This window comes from Aotus nancymaae, unplaced genomic scaffold (genome assembly GCF_030222135.1).
Source record: "Aotus nancymaae isolate 86718 unplaced genomic scaffold, 86718_ANA_hifiasm-v0.15.2.pri h1tg000004l, whole genome shotgun sequence".
NCBI lineage: Eukaryota > Metazoa > Chordata > Mammalia > Primates > Aotidae > Aotus > Aotus nancymaae.
This window is the reverse complement of record NW_026988415.1, coordinates 46,580,061-46,595,302: the sequence shown is the minus strand read 5'-3', so window position 1 is coordinate 46,595,302 and position 15,242 is coordinate 46,580,061. Positions and strand designations below refer to the sequence as shown.

The 15,242-nt window shown below is 38.9% G+C and overlaps 1 protein-coding gene across 4 annotated transcripts in view; it reads right to left on the bottom strand.

The window, feature by feature from the left end:
* The window catches only part of PCDH19 (protocadherin 19), a 120,736-nt gene that overhangs the window by 37,557 nt on the left and 67,937 nt on the right, over window positions 1–15,242 (bottom strand). For 2 of the 4 annotated variants that reach the window (XM_012464043.2, XM_012464044.2), the window contains one exon: window positions 13,269–13,441. In XM_012464043.2, the coding sequence (XP_012319466.1) occupies window positions 13,269–13,441 (173 nt within the window). The remainder of the gene's footprint in view (window positions 1–13,268; window positions 13,442–15,242) is intronic. The other 2 variants (XM_064362625.1, XM_012464045.2) reach the window with 1 other exon arrangement.

Sequence of the window (15,242 nt, the reverse complement as noted above, 5' to 3'; positions counted from 1 at the left end):
GGTTCTGTGTCTGCATTTTTATATGGATATTTTAATTTCCAAAGGATCCTAGATGATTAATATTTGGCTTCTGGAAGAAGTATCTCTTTGCTAAATCAAATAAAACAATGTCCAGCTTTGCAAATCTTACTTATTTCATACACAGTCAATTCCTCATCTAGAGATTCTGTCCCATAGGATCATGTAAGTCATTTATACTAGGTAATTTTTATTTAGAACAAATGAGAGAACTGAGGCACTAAAAGGTGCTATAGACAGGTAAACAAAAGCACAGGATGAACACATGGGTCCAACATGATTAGAACACCTATCACATAATGCTCTTCTTCAATGACAAACTTACTTCTGGGTGTAGAAAATATTGAAGAGGAAGTGAAATGGGGGACTACAGCAGGAAGACATGTTGCTCCTCCATCTTCATCATGCAAATATAATAGTTTGAATGTTGAGTGGGCCCATTTGAAACTTATTTTGAGCTAAACAGCACATCAACTTAGAAGACTTTTCCCTCTCCCAAGAGTACAAAGCTCATTCCTTGGCTCATCATCCCCAAGAAAGGAAGTAAAGCACACATCTAACCCCCTCAGGCAATCAAAACAAATTCACTCCAAAGGAGGAGGCAGACAGGCAGTCTGGCAGACAGGGCTACAGTGTGGGAATGGGTACTTTCAGACAGTCAAAACATAACGGTGGTAGAAACATCTGCTGCCTACTTCAGTGCAACCGGAATCTGGAGAGTATTATAAATTATACCAACTACAGAACCAACTTTTTCTGGCATTTTAATAACCAAAACATTACAGATTAATTATCCAAACTATTTAAATGGCAAGTCAGTCATTTTCTTTCATGAGGGAAAAGGCCACATTAACAGGAGCCTTAAAGTGAACTGTGTTTCTTTGAAAATTGTATTTTAAACTGAAGATCTACAGCAGATAGTTTTATGGGTCTCTAATTAGCGTCACAAAGGGAACACCAAAATGTTAATAAGAGATGGTTAGTTGGAATGGTGGTTTCCTGGTGCCAGCTCCAGCCGCCCAGTCTGTTTGCAGACTCATTAGCTGCAGATTGATTATCAGCTGAATTCAGCAAGTGCTCACTTGCTGCGTTAGCAGAAGGCTAGTGTGATTTGATACACCTACCCTCCAGCTAACCAGGGCCCAACAATAAGGTAATATTTTCTACAGTCAAAAAAGGAAGGTTTTCTTTGACTTTGTCTTCAGTTGACATCAATTATAAATCTGAAAGTGTTTGATGAAGCTCAGAGAGGCATAATGAAACCTTCTAAATTGACAGTTGGCACAAACAAAGGTCTGGCTCTAGGTCGTTAAAATCCACTTGTGCAGAGACACTGTATTTCTGAATTCTCATTTTGTCACTAAGCAAAACCATCCAGTGAAGAAAACTCAAATTTAATAGAGGACTCACAGATAGTCACTAAACTTCTCAAATGTACAAACAGTGTGATGAACATTGAGTCAAGCAAAAGAATTGCACTTTAGGCTTCACTCTGGACTTTGCTATAGATATGTGTTCTGACATTAATAGAGTGTTTAAAATTTTGGTGCATCAGTTTTTCTTCTAAAAAATGGAACAGATATTTATACACAGCATGTCTCTGGAATATAATGGCTACTTGGATTAAAAGAGCTAAAATTTGGCCAGGCGAGGTAGCTCACACCTGTAATCCCACCACTTTGGGAGGCCAAGGTGGGTGGAAGACGAAGTCAAGAGTTCAAAATCAGCCTGGCCAACATAGTGAAACCCCGTCTCTACTAAAAATAAAAAATAAAAAAATTAGCCAGGCATGCTGGTGGGCACCTGTAATCCCAGCTATTTGTGAGGCTGAGGCAGGAGAATAGCTTGAACCTAGGAGGCAGAAGTTGCAGTGAGGCAAGATCAGGCTATGGCACTCCAGCCTGGGCAACATAGCAAGACTCTGTCTCAAAAAAAAAAAAGAAAAAAAGAAAGAAAGAAAATTTCTAGCTAGTGATGGTAGTAATAGTTCCCCAAGTTTAAAATAGTTCATGTTTGCATATGAATGATGGTTCAGCATCCACGTTTGACTTGCTTTGGTTTATCAACAGTGTGCAACCTGACTCTTATAAGCTGGAAGCATTTTTTTTTTCAATAAGCTGATTTTTAAATTAAATTAAAGTCAAAACAATTCTTTTGGTTCACCTCCCAGATTAGAGCAACTGACAACCTCATTAATGATTAAAAACAGCAGGTGGTGATGTCTTGGAACAGTTTGACCAGCCTAAATATCTTCAAACATACATCATTCCTCTTTTCCCTCTTTTCCATGTATTAAAAGGGAAATATTCTATTCACACAGGTTGGAAACTCCATACAGGCTCAAAGAGGAGGAAAGAAAGCAAGTTGTCCAACCTCTATTATTATGCAAGTTAAGGATAGAAAAGGAGAACATACATGAGCTTAGAGATGGAAAGGTGACCACAGAAATTGGAAAATATATCTCTGGCATTGAACTTGGATTTGCAAACTCATAACTTGGAAGCTGCCTTGCAGCAATCAACTAAGAGTACCAAGTTTTTCCAAATTATTAGAGCAGTGTATGTTTACATATTTCTACTTTAAAAGGAAGCAACATTATCAGTTGAATTTTTATTGAAAGCAAATTACAGTTACAGTCTTACATTACTTAGAGTCTGGGCACTAGACCATAATTTAGAAAGACCCTAAGGCTTGGCTTACTGGGGGCAGAGAGAGATAAACTTGCTTCTAGAGTTCTAAAACCCTAGAGTTCTTTAGCCAGATTGAAAATTTTCCCAAGGCAGGAAACTAAAGAGTCTTATTTGCCATTAAAATGAATATTCCTAAGGTTAAAAAGAACTAAACTAATGATAAAACAGGGTTGTCTATTATTTCAAATTTAACAGCTTGCACGTTTGTTGTCTAAACTGTCGTGAAGGATAATGAAGTACAACTATTATTTCTGATTACCAGAGACTCTCAAAAGAAAAATGTATTTGTCATGAGGCCGCCTCAGTGTGACAAAACTTTGAGTAACTTCAGCCACAAAGAGTTCATTTTCTGATCAATTCTTTTGGCCCCTTCTGGATTCATTGCCTTTCAGATCACCTCTTCTACACACCATCCTACACATACTTCCAACCACATATTAGATCTCTGAATGGAACATTTTTAAGTGAAGTCCAGTGTTTACCACAAAACCTAAAATCCTACAGCACCCTTCTCACATTGACACCTGCACGCACACACTTACAGTCCCAAAGGATTTGCTCCAAAACAACTCAGGAGACTGATATTTCATTGATAATCTCTTTAGTGCAAACTATGAGAAACTGCCTTATATTCTCTCTACATGGCAGAATGTTTGGTTTATGGGGTTCAGTTTTGTCCAGTTGCAAAAGAGTCCATTTTGTCTATCCACCATGAGCTTTAAAAGTCCACGTAAAACCTAAGCCTAGATTATGTGAGATCTTCGAAAATATCCCCAGAAGAAGAACCTGTGTGTCATCTCCTAAAAAGCAACTTTTATGATGGCTCTAAAAGGGGCAGCTCAAACCTCTTCTAATTTGGTGCTTGATGATTGATATGGTTTAGCTCTGTGACCCCACCAAAATTTCATCTCAAATTGTAATCCCCATGTGTTGAGAGAGGGACCTGTAATCCCCACCTGTTAAGGGAGGGAGATGATTGGATCGTGGGGACAGTTTCCTTCATGCTGTTCTGATTATGGTGAGTGAGTTCTCACAAGAGCTGATGGTTTTAAAGTACAGCACTTCCTCGTTCCTGCATTCACTCTCTCTCCTTCCATTTTGTGAAGAAGGTACCTACTTCCCCTTCTACCATGACTGTAAGTTTCCTGAGGTCTCTCCAGCCATGCAGACCTGTGAGTCAATTAAACTTCTTTCCTTTATAAATTGCCCAGTCTAGGGCATTTCTTTATAGCAGTGTGAGAACTGAATAACACAATGATTTTTCTAGGCTGGAGTTTTACTGGAAATAAGTCTTATAGAAAGAGAAATTAAAAAGACTTTCTTGTCAAAAAGCCACATTTCCAAAGTGGATGTATCAATTAAGCTTTCCTTGACACAAAGTATACAGGGCACTGAACCATCTGATAAAGACAAGTGACCAAAAATACCTTGGGCAAGTCCTGACCCTGTATGACAAAAACAATCTATCATAAGAGAGAAAAGCCATGTCACGACTATTTTGCCTACACAATAAATAAATGACACACAATTTTGGTATTGTTGAAATTGCTTTTAAAACCATGGGGTAAGGCTCAGTGGCTCACACCTGTAATCCTAGAACTTTGGGAGGCCGAGGTGGGCAGATCACCTGAGGTCAGGAGTTTGAGACCAGCCTGGCCAACGTGATGAAACCCCATCTCTACTAAAAATACAAAAATTAGCCAGGCATGGTGGCACGTGTCTGTAATCCCAGCTACTTGGTAGGCTGAGGCAGGAAAATCACTTGAACCCGGGAGGCGGAGGTTGCAGTGAGCCAAGATGGCACCATTGTACTCCAGCCTGGAGCAAAACTATGTCTCAAAAAAAAAAATGCTTGATTTCAATCCCTTAAACTGGCTAAGAATGGAATTAATTCCCCATATGTATTTCATAAAAAAGAGCTTAAGAGGAAAATAAACAGAAAAAAATATAAATATTTAAAATCCATGTTTAGACTCATCATTTCCCATCCTGATAGAGTTTATGGCTCTTAACCATCTTATGACAGGACAGAAATAATGTTAGGCTGGGAGCCATGGCTCATGCCTGTAATCTTAGCACTTTGGGAGGCTGAAGCAGGAGGACTGCTTGAGCCTAGGTGCTCAAGACCAGCCTGGGCAACATGGCAAAATCCCATCTCTACCAAAAATAAATTAGTGAAGCATGTACCTATGGTCCCAGGTACTCAGAAGGTTGAGGTGGGAGGATCGCCTGAGCCTGGGAGGTCAAGGCTGCAGTGAACCGTGATTGCACCACTGCAGTCCAGCCTGGGTTACAGAGTGAGAACCATCTCAAAAAAAGGAGAGAGGAGAAGGGAAGGGAGGAGAGGGGAGGGCCATAAATAGAGCGCCAGGGTTGGCTTGTTGGCCTCAAAGTAATCCAGTAAAAGTCTGCAAACTTGTCACCATCTGGAGACATTCTTGCCAGGTCTTCTTTATGTCCCTATGCTTTGGACACTGGGCAGTTGCTTTAGACTATTCCTGATTTTTCTTCCTCAACTCTTCAAATTCAAGAAATTTCCAGTCTTTTAGGAAACTCTGGATCTCTCAGTCACTCCTTGATTTAATTAACTGGGCTGAGGAGAAGAGGGGAGGAGGGGAGGAGGGGAGGAGGGGAGGAGGGGAGGAAGGGAGGAAAAAAGAAGAAGAAAAGAAAGAAAGAAAGAGAAAGGGAGAGAAGGAGAGGGGAGGGAGGGAAGGAAGGAAGGAAGAAAGGAAGTAAGGACCCACAAAACCATTTGATTTGTCTCTCTGTTAATGCATTGGCAGTGTCTCTACTTCTCATGGCCTACAGAAGTTGATTTTTCATGAAGCAACTGGAAAACATTCAGCTAGCAAATTACCCAAACAGAGCATAATTTTACCTAGCCTACTATGTTGGGGCCTGGCTTCCACTATTCCTCCAAAGGGATCCCATTACACCAAAGTGTCCTTTTAAATGTATTTTGCTTTCCAGCTCAAATAATCTTAATTAATTTCCTCACTGATCCTATGTAATCTATTCCATACTGGACCATTTTTGCTATTGGGCCATAAACTACTAGAGAATGAAATTCTTAATTGTTCAGTGTGCTCCCTCTATATATCCTGTATCCTCTAATGCTTTCAACATGCTTGGAAATATGGAAATTCTTAATGTCAACTAATCAAGAAAAGCTTTAGCATTTATTTATTTATTTATTTATTTTTTTTGGTGAGCGATTAATTCCTTACCACAGGTAGTTTTTTGTTTTGTTTTGTTTTGTTTTTGCTTTTGTTTTTGAGACAAAGTCTCACTCTGTCACCAGGCTGGAGTACAGTGTTACAATCTCAGCTCACTGCAACCTCTGCCTCCTGGGTTCAAGTGATTCTTATGCCTCAGCCTCCCAAGTAGCTGGGATTACAGGCATGTGCCACCATGCGTGGCTAACGTTTGTATTTTTAGCAGAGACAGGGTTTCACCATTTTGGCCATGTTGGCCAGGCTGATCTTGAACTCCTGACCTCAAATGATCCACCCGCCTCAGCCTACCAAAGTGCTGGTATATACTAGTGTGTGTGTGTATATGTGTGCATGGGGGTTTTCCTGATATATGTATACATAACACAATAGCATATCTATTTAAAATCAGACAAACAGTTGATATTATTCCTAACGCCCTGCATGAAGAAACCAATGGTGAACTATCCCAAAACAATTGTTCAAATAATTATTTGACCAAAGGGCCCATGTCAAAAGAATGCTAGTAAAGAAATTCTAAAAACAGGGAGGTTTCCATTAGTGAAGAACAACTTTTTGTTCTAGTGATTATTTTTCCTATAAAATGTAAATGTTGCTTTGGAAAAAATCCAATTATGCGATACAGCAGATAATTGTTTTGAACTAAAAAAAAGCTTCACCTGTCACCTTTCTTTCTACCTGCCCAAAAATTGCTAAGACTGAGAGACAGGATAAAGTTTCTGGGCATCAGAAAAAAGGGGTACAAGGCATTGACTGCCTCTGAACCATCAAGGTAACTGGACATGTCAGAGATTAAACTTAGCATCCTACAATGACATTAACCAAAAGTGAGTAGTAAATTCAACCTCACAACAGGTGGATTTAAAAAAAAAAAAATGTTTACCAGTGTGATATTGTCCAAATCAGACCATCAAAGGAGGAATATTTCGTGATATTCTTATTGAAAATAAGACCTGGAGTGTGGGTCTTTTTATGGTGCTTCTCTTGCTTTATTGGCACAATAAGGCAAGGTTTTTAATGGTCCCGCAATCTATTCTTATGATTTTTTAAATTAGAATTATTCATTTCATCATTAAGCTGGCCTTGGTCATCTCAGTAAACCCCAGATAAACAAAAGTAAAAAGACGACAACTTTTACAGTCAGTAACAGCAGTAGTTGACACATTCAATTTCCAGAGCTAGGCACATAGTGGGCACTCAAAAATATTACTCAGTAATGAGTGATATATATCTGTCTCTTCACGGCTTATTTGTGCCTAGTATACCAGAGGCAGGATGAAAGCAGCTGGAAGTTACATATATAGAAACACTGTATACACATTCCTGGGTTCAAGTAATTAAACATTTCACTAGGTATATTTGCAAGAGGATTAAGACATTTTTAAAAGTCTCTATATGAGCAAAACTGGGGAAGAAATAACCACATGAATTGCAAAACAGTGTATCTAGCCTCAAAGATGTTAATTCAGGTCCAGGGGGATCTAATCAACCTCTTTGTTCAAGTAAAGATAAAACTTTTTGACAGCAAATGTTATTCTGATAAAATGGAATTTTCAATTACTCTATGAACATCTGGCCCATGCTACCATTTCTGGAGCCCAGCAGCACACTGCTTTGCAATGACACAAAATAGTCTCCATTGAGAACTCCCTATTTTGCCAAGAGACTAATTGAAATGAGTTTTTCAAAATTCAGTGAGGTGAGAGGTGAGTCAGGGGATAGATAAGAAGATAAAAGAAGGGATGTTCAGTCACGGAATCATAATTTCTTTAAAAGTCTAGGGGAAACAAAATTACACATTGCTGGTAGTGTTGAAAGTGTAAACATCTTAATACACCTGTGGTTGACACTAGACTAAGCATAGTATGCAGCCTATAGAACATTTTCATGGCAAATTTGTAACAGCAGTTGCATTAGACACAGATCAAGTTCCTCAAATCCATGTTATACACAGCAAACATGTTAAATGCTATTCAGGTGATGAAATTAGTAAACAAACAGGTCTAATAAGACAGCAGAACCTACACTTCCAGAAATAAAGCAATCATTATATTGCATTTGGGTGCATTTGGGTATAAAAAGCAGATAAATCTTACAAAAAATTTCTGTATATTGCTTCCATTTGGTATCAATTAGCATAGAGGAAAACCAATTCAGTGTTGTAGTGAACTCCAAATTGGGTGCATATTAGAGCGATTACAGTCCTCTTTTCAGCTGATGAATTTATAATCAATAATTAAAATCATAAGGAAAGAGAGACTGAATGTAATTCGAAACAAAATAGCTGAGCTTGAGACTAGTGTATACTTCTAGGGCATGATCCCTATAAACCCCAATTTCATATCAGGATTACATATTTAAGTAAGAATAATGAGATATCTGCATCATCAAAAATGGTTATGCAAAGAAGCAAGGAGGAGCCAGACTCTGGCCCCCACTACTCAGCTCAGTGATAACCCGGATAAGGAGAAATTCAAGCCCAATGATACCTCTAATCATGCAACAAACCCATGAGACTATGGCACCTCTGACCACTCTACTTGTCAATCACTCTTTTTAGAGACTCTCCGCAGGAACTGCATAAAGGCAAACTTCTTATCCCCACCAGAGGGTGGTAATTTTACCAAGTAACTCAGACTCCCTCAATCCAAATAATTCCCTCAGAGAGGGAAGGCATCAGTTAAAAAATTTGAGTGTGACTCCCAAGCTCAGCACCAAATTGCCTCAAGAACCAAATCAAGTGGTAAAACCTGCCATATGACAACAGTTACTTGGTCTCAAGGCATTCAGAGCTATTAAGAGACAGCGTTCCAAAAAACGTCATTCTACAATATGCCAGTAGAAAGCACAGGATAAAGAATTCTCTATCACCTTCTTTTCTGGGAAGACATAACAACAAGAGCTGAATACTAAGGACAAATTGAGACGTATTAATTCATGGGCACTGGATGACAAATGAATTTGTAATTCAGTCAACTGGCAACCAGAAAATTTAGCTTAGCCAGTTCATCAACCAACTGGCCTGGTCTTAGGCATGTCAAGAGAAATACAAAGATTGATCGTAATCCAGAAAGCATAGATTCCTGTCATTCCCTCTCATTTCCACGCTCACCGAGCTCATGAAATGTGTTTGGTTGAACAATCAAAATACAGTCTCTCTGGTGACTATACACAGTAGAGTGACTATAGCTTATAACAATGTATTATATATGTCAAGATAGCTAAAAAAGAGGATCTTAAAAGCTATTACCACAAAGAAATGATAAATGTTTGAGGTGGCTGGATATACTAATCACCCCAATTTAATTATATTATATAACATATACATGTATTGAAGCATCACACTGTACCCCACAAACATGTAAAATTATGATGTGTCACTCATAGGTGGGTGTTGAACAATGAGAACACATGGACACAGGGAGGGGAGCACTATACACTGGGGTCTGTTGGGGGGAAATAGGGGAGGAACAGTGGGGGGTGGGGAGTTGGGGAGAGATAGCATGGGGAGAAATGCCAGATATAGGTGAAGGGGAGGAAGGCAGCAAATCACACTGCCACGTATGCACCTATGCAACAATCTTGCATGTTCTTCACATGTACCCCAAAACCTAAAATGCAATAAAAAAAATAAAATAAAATAAAATAAACTTATGATGTGTCATTTATAAATAAAATAAAAAATAAATTTAGACATTTTTTAAACTTGAAAAAGAAACACATAATCCAAACTTCCTAGTGACTAAATACCTGACTTTTGCCCTTTGAGTTCAAAAGTCTTCTAGGCCAGGCATGGTGGCTCACGCCTATAATCCCAGCACTTTGGAAGGCCGAGGCGGGTGGATCACTTGAGGTCAGGAGTTCAAGACAAGCTGGCCAACATGGTGAAATCCTGTCTCTACTAAAAATACAAAAATTAGCCAGGCATGGTACTGTGCATCTGTAGTCCCAGCTACCTGGGAAATTGAGCCAGGAGAATCACTTGAACCCAGGAAGCGGAAGTTGCAGTGAGCAGAGATCGCACCACTGCACTCCAGCCTGGGTGACAGAGTGACACTCTGTCTCAAAAAAAAAAAAAGGAAGTCTTCTAGACATTCTCTTTCCTCTGTTGAATATAATATTTTCCTTCCTTCATTAAATATAGTGATTCTGGTTTCCCACCTCTAGAAATGTTCTCAGAGAAGGGTTACTGAAAATTAATGAATTTGGGCTCTTGCTCAGAGTCACAAACCACCCCTGTTATTCATACCAATCATTCTTCTGCTACATTAAAGTCATAAGGACAAATCCCATAGGAACGTTTGGCAGTATGGAAAAGCACAGGGCCCAGGTGTCTCTCAGAAAGAGGAGTAAATACAGTTGGTACCTTTACCTCAAACACAGGCAACACAATATCAGCTCATTGAACAACTCATTCCTGCTCAACGGAAAAATTAACTGATGTACAAAATTATCTTTATTTTGAAAATTTTGAGATTCCCCATCAATCATGTGTCCACATATGTGCAAGGAAGATGCAATACTAATATCCAAATTAGAAAAGCCACAGAGAGAGCTACAGACATGAAATACAAGGTGGGACAAACTCCCCAAAACAAAGGTGTAAGGTACGCTCTTTTGGGTACATTTGGCCCAACTTTGGAGTAGTTCTGGCAGAACTAAAAGAAATATCAGGATCAGAGGTAGCCTGACAAATTTACTACATTCTTCACTCTGCTCTGGTGACACCTACACAAACCTCAAGAACAGTTGCTCTGGAATTCCAAGGATTTCAGGACACTTGGGTTTAAGATTCCTATCACAGTGCCAATGAAGCAAGGGGATTTGGGACTAGTTTTTTTCTCCTCAAGAAATACTTGAGATTTTCAGTACAGGTCTCAGTCCACTGCAAATTCTATTTTCCCTTCTCACCTTTCTAAATTGGTAGTCCTTTGAATCAACAATACCATGCTACCCCCGGGACAAATCTAACTAAAATGGTTATAATATCAGGCACCAGGCACGCATGGTAGATCACCCAGTGACTGCAATGTGATATACTTATTATGCAAATGCAGGCTTGAGATAGTAAAATGCTATGAAATGTTAATTGTTGAAGTTATTGCTCTTTTTTGAGGTTGCAGTCATCAGTCCAAGTGAACTGGTGATGGAATCTATGTGGCAAGCCTGGAGTTCATTTGGGACACACAAGTATTATTACAGAAAGCTTCAGAAGTAGTAGGATATCAAAAGGGAGAGACTGAGGTGCAAACAAGATCCAAATTCTTTTTGTACCTAAACTTTAGGCAACCACACAAGTTGAAAAGAACTCACTCAAAGGTTGGGTCAAGATTTAACCACTGCCAGAATAATAGAAAAAAATGAAGATATACACATGCAAATCAAATCGTAAGAAAGAAAATGTGAAATGGTTGCCAAAAAATGGAATAGCAAAAAGTAAGTATGTGTGTGTATGCATGTGTGTGTGTATAAAATCATCATCTTATATGTAGGAGAATCTTGGGATATTACCACACATTTCCTTTAGAATATTCTAAAGGACACAGATGTAAAGTGAGGTATACAAGGCAAATTGGGATATATGGTCACTACCTATATGGAGACTGGTGGACTCTACCTTCAACCTAAATGGCTAAGCAGAAATAAAATTTAGGTATGCATTCACAAAAAAAGAATACTCTTCTTATTATCCAATCTACACAGTGTAATAAACACTCTCCCAGAAAAACTAGCTCCAGCCCCCTGATACCGATTTCCTAGAGAAATGTGACAAAAAATTAAAACAGATGTTGTGCTAGCCAGGCATAAAGTGAGACTCAATTATGACTATTTCCTTTCCTGGAGTCATTTCATTCTAGAGAGCATCTAACTAAAACCCTTTCTTGGTATAAATGAAAAAGCGTTTCTTTGAAACACAAGACTAGTAAATGATATATATCAGTTTGCATCCTGTGACATATTGCTAATCCTCTGAGTATTAAATTGCCTCTGTTTCAGTTATATAAATGTTTAATTTTTTTCATCTTTAGTCCTAGTAAGGTTTCCCAGAAAGTGTATTATCTCTGCAGATGTCACCACTCACCAATTAGGGAAGGCAACAGTGCACAATTCATAGTGACCTCTATATATAATAGACTTTGACACTTGAGTCTGCTGGGGAGGGGATGGATTAGATAATTTAACAGAATCTACAGTGACTAATTTTTTTCCAGGAAAAACATTTTGTTTTGTGGATGGCGCATTTTTCCTTTGGATTTATTTCCAAAACCAAAACAAAAGCATTTAATGATGTTTACAGTGAAATGAAACAGCTGAAGACCAGCACATAATCACCATATTTTGTTTTCTCATCTTTAAGTCTTTTAGCAGTAGGGCTTCCAGCTGAGCTTGAGTCTAGCTTTTCTCAAGACATAGCCAAGCATTCTGAAGCTTCACTGAGCCTAAACACCAAGTTGAATTCATATTTCTTAATTGAAAAAGACAAGCTGTTTGCATAGCATGTTTGCATCAGTAAAATATTGAAAATGACATTTGTGCCCAAGTCCATCTAAACATTCTGCCTTAGTTGAACTCTGCTAATGCTTTTATACCCTGGTTTCTGCCTAACAAAGTTTTAAATAGTGCCCCTTGGTAAAACATGTGTAGCTGAGTTCACAAAAATAGACTCTTCTTCATACATGAGGATGCCACTCCTGACATGTGCTTTGAAGTGCCTTACATTCACTCAGCCACATTCTCTTACCCTGGTCTCCCCTATGACTAATGGCATAGTTTTGTGTAGTAGCTAGAGGGAGGGCTTTGGCATAGCAGTCCCATAGACAAAATGGGAACTTCTTTGGGACTTTCTATCCTCAGTAAATAGTACACAGTCAGAGAACAGTCTCGCTCTGGGTAAAGCTAACCAGTCTGATAGGGAAATAAAATCCACCCCTTTGGTTTCATTAGTGCTGTGTTCTATGCAATTCAATTGATCAACTAAATTCTTGTACTAAAGCAAAAAGAGGCATTTATTCCCGGAGAGAAGGCATCTGTTCATCTCCTATAAGCTCAGTGCAATTTTATTGAAGAAAATGTATGCAATATGTACATGTAGTCAGCTTCTAAAATGCCTGAACATTATACAGACCTAGGGGATCCACTTAGGGAGGGCAAAGAAGAGTCTGGCTAGGTGTCAGGACATCTCAAAAACCTGTAGATGATGCTGAGGTATGAACTCTGTAGATATCTTGATAATACACTCATTAAGCAAAGTAGTATAGTGTGCCTACAAACATTCGGTTCTTTGGGAGTCGATTGTTTCAACTTACATCCAACCAGTCCTTACCATGGTCAGGCATCTGAGATCCCATGGAGGTCACGCTGGTGTTCAGCACATCATTGACAGCAGTATCACAATACAGGCTCCGCTGGACATCGTGCTCACTGTCAGTTTGGTCGCTCTCCTCATGTCCGCTATCCTTCAGGCTATTGCCCTCTAAGTCCTTGAAGGTGGAGCTGCTGGGTTGAAGAAAGAATGATAATTTACGACCGTGACAGATCTGACTTTAAATATCTTTCTGAGCCAGGATGATGTCAGCTCTGTAATGACGCAAACAGTGGCTAGATTGCCCAATAGGGTAGGAATAAGGGGAAGAGAAATTTGCATTTAAAGATAATGAAACTTAACATTGCAGAGAGGTTCCCACTATTGGATGCTGATATGGCTAATATATTCGTTCACTTATCTTCAGTACATCACTACAGACAAGGTGGAAGAAGCTACAAATCTAAAACTGCCTCTAAAGAATGTCATCATTTCAGAAGGCTTTATTCTCTTCTTATAAAATCAAAGTAAAATAATAATAGCTAATGTTTGGTGAGGGATAACTATTCATGAGGTGCTGTTTTAAGTGTCTGACATTAACTGTTTAAATCATCACAATTCTATAAGAGAAAGGTTTTACTAATATTCTCATTTACAGGTGAAAAAACAGAGGTACATAGAAGTGAGATAACTCGCCCAATGTCACACAGCTGGTAAAAAATATAGCTGATCTAAGACCAAAAACAGGTAGTCTAGCTCCTGAGCCTGGCCTAGAAATTTACCCACTATGCATATTGACTCTTAAAAGATGTCTACTAAGCAACTTTAAAAAGCAAAGGTAGCAGAAACTGAAGCAGTGCAGTTAAAATAGGAAGTATTATCAGGATCAGAGAACCCAGGTCAGTTTTATCTGAGAAAGATAGATTAACATATTCAAAGAAAAAGAAGAGAGTCAGTAGCTGAGAAGAGGAGAGCCTTGGTGTGTGGAAGGTGTTTTGTTTAATTTTGTGAGTCAACTTAACTGCACCATGGAATGCCCAGATAGCTGGTTAAACATTATTTCTGGGTGTGTCTATGAAGGCATTTCCAGGAGAAATTAGCATTTGAATTGGTAGGCTCAGTAAAGCAGATAACTCTCCCCAGTGTGGGTGGGTGTCATCCAATCTATTGAAGGGCTGAATTAAACAAAAATTGAGAAAGAAGTTGAGTTTGCTCTCTGCCTTACTGCTTGAGCTGGGACATTAATCATCTCCCACCCTCAGTGCTCCTGGTTCTCAAGACTTCAGACCTAGACTTGAAGCTACACTATTGGCTCTCAGGTTCTCAGGTCTTCAAACTACACCTCCATCTTCCCTGGTTCTCCACCTTACAGATGGCAGATTATGAGACTCCTCGGACCCTATAATCACATGAGCCCCTATCTTACAATAAAACTCTTTCTACATATATATATAGATTTAGATATGCCTATTGGTTCTGTTTCTCTGTAGAACCCTAACTAATATAGAAGGTAAGATAAAAATGAGAACCAGAGAGTAAGCACTAATACAATTGTGAGTATAGTCATACTAAGAACATGAAAACTTTCAGCTCAAGAGTTGGTGGGTAACATGACTCTTGCATTTATTAAATCAATCTACCATACAATGCACTAAGCATGCAATCCAAGAACTCCACACCATTTCTCAGGAAATAGAGAATAAAACATAACGTACAGCTATAGGGCACCCACCTGGCATTTCTAATACTTTGTATGTCCTGACAGAATCCACAGCTGTGCTACACCATGATCCATAAATTATGTATCTGAAATATCTAGTGGATGGTGAATCCATTTCCTAGTCAGTGAGGAAGCAGCAAAGGCACACTCAAGAAAATGTGTTGTTGCCTCAACAAGGAAGAGTGGCATGTTTGTGAATTAAAACAAACCCTAGCAGACCTACTATGCCACTGAGAAAAGATCCCTGTGGAGATGACACTGCAAACTCACTTGAT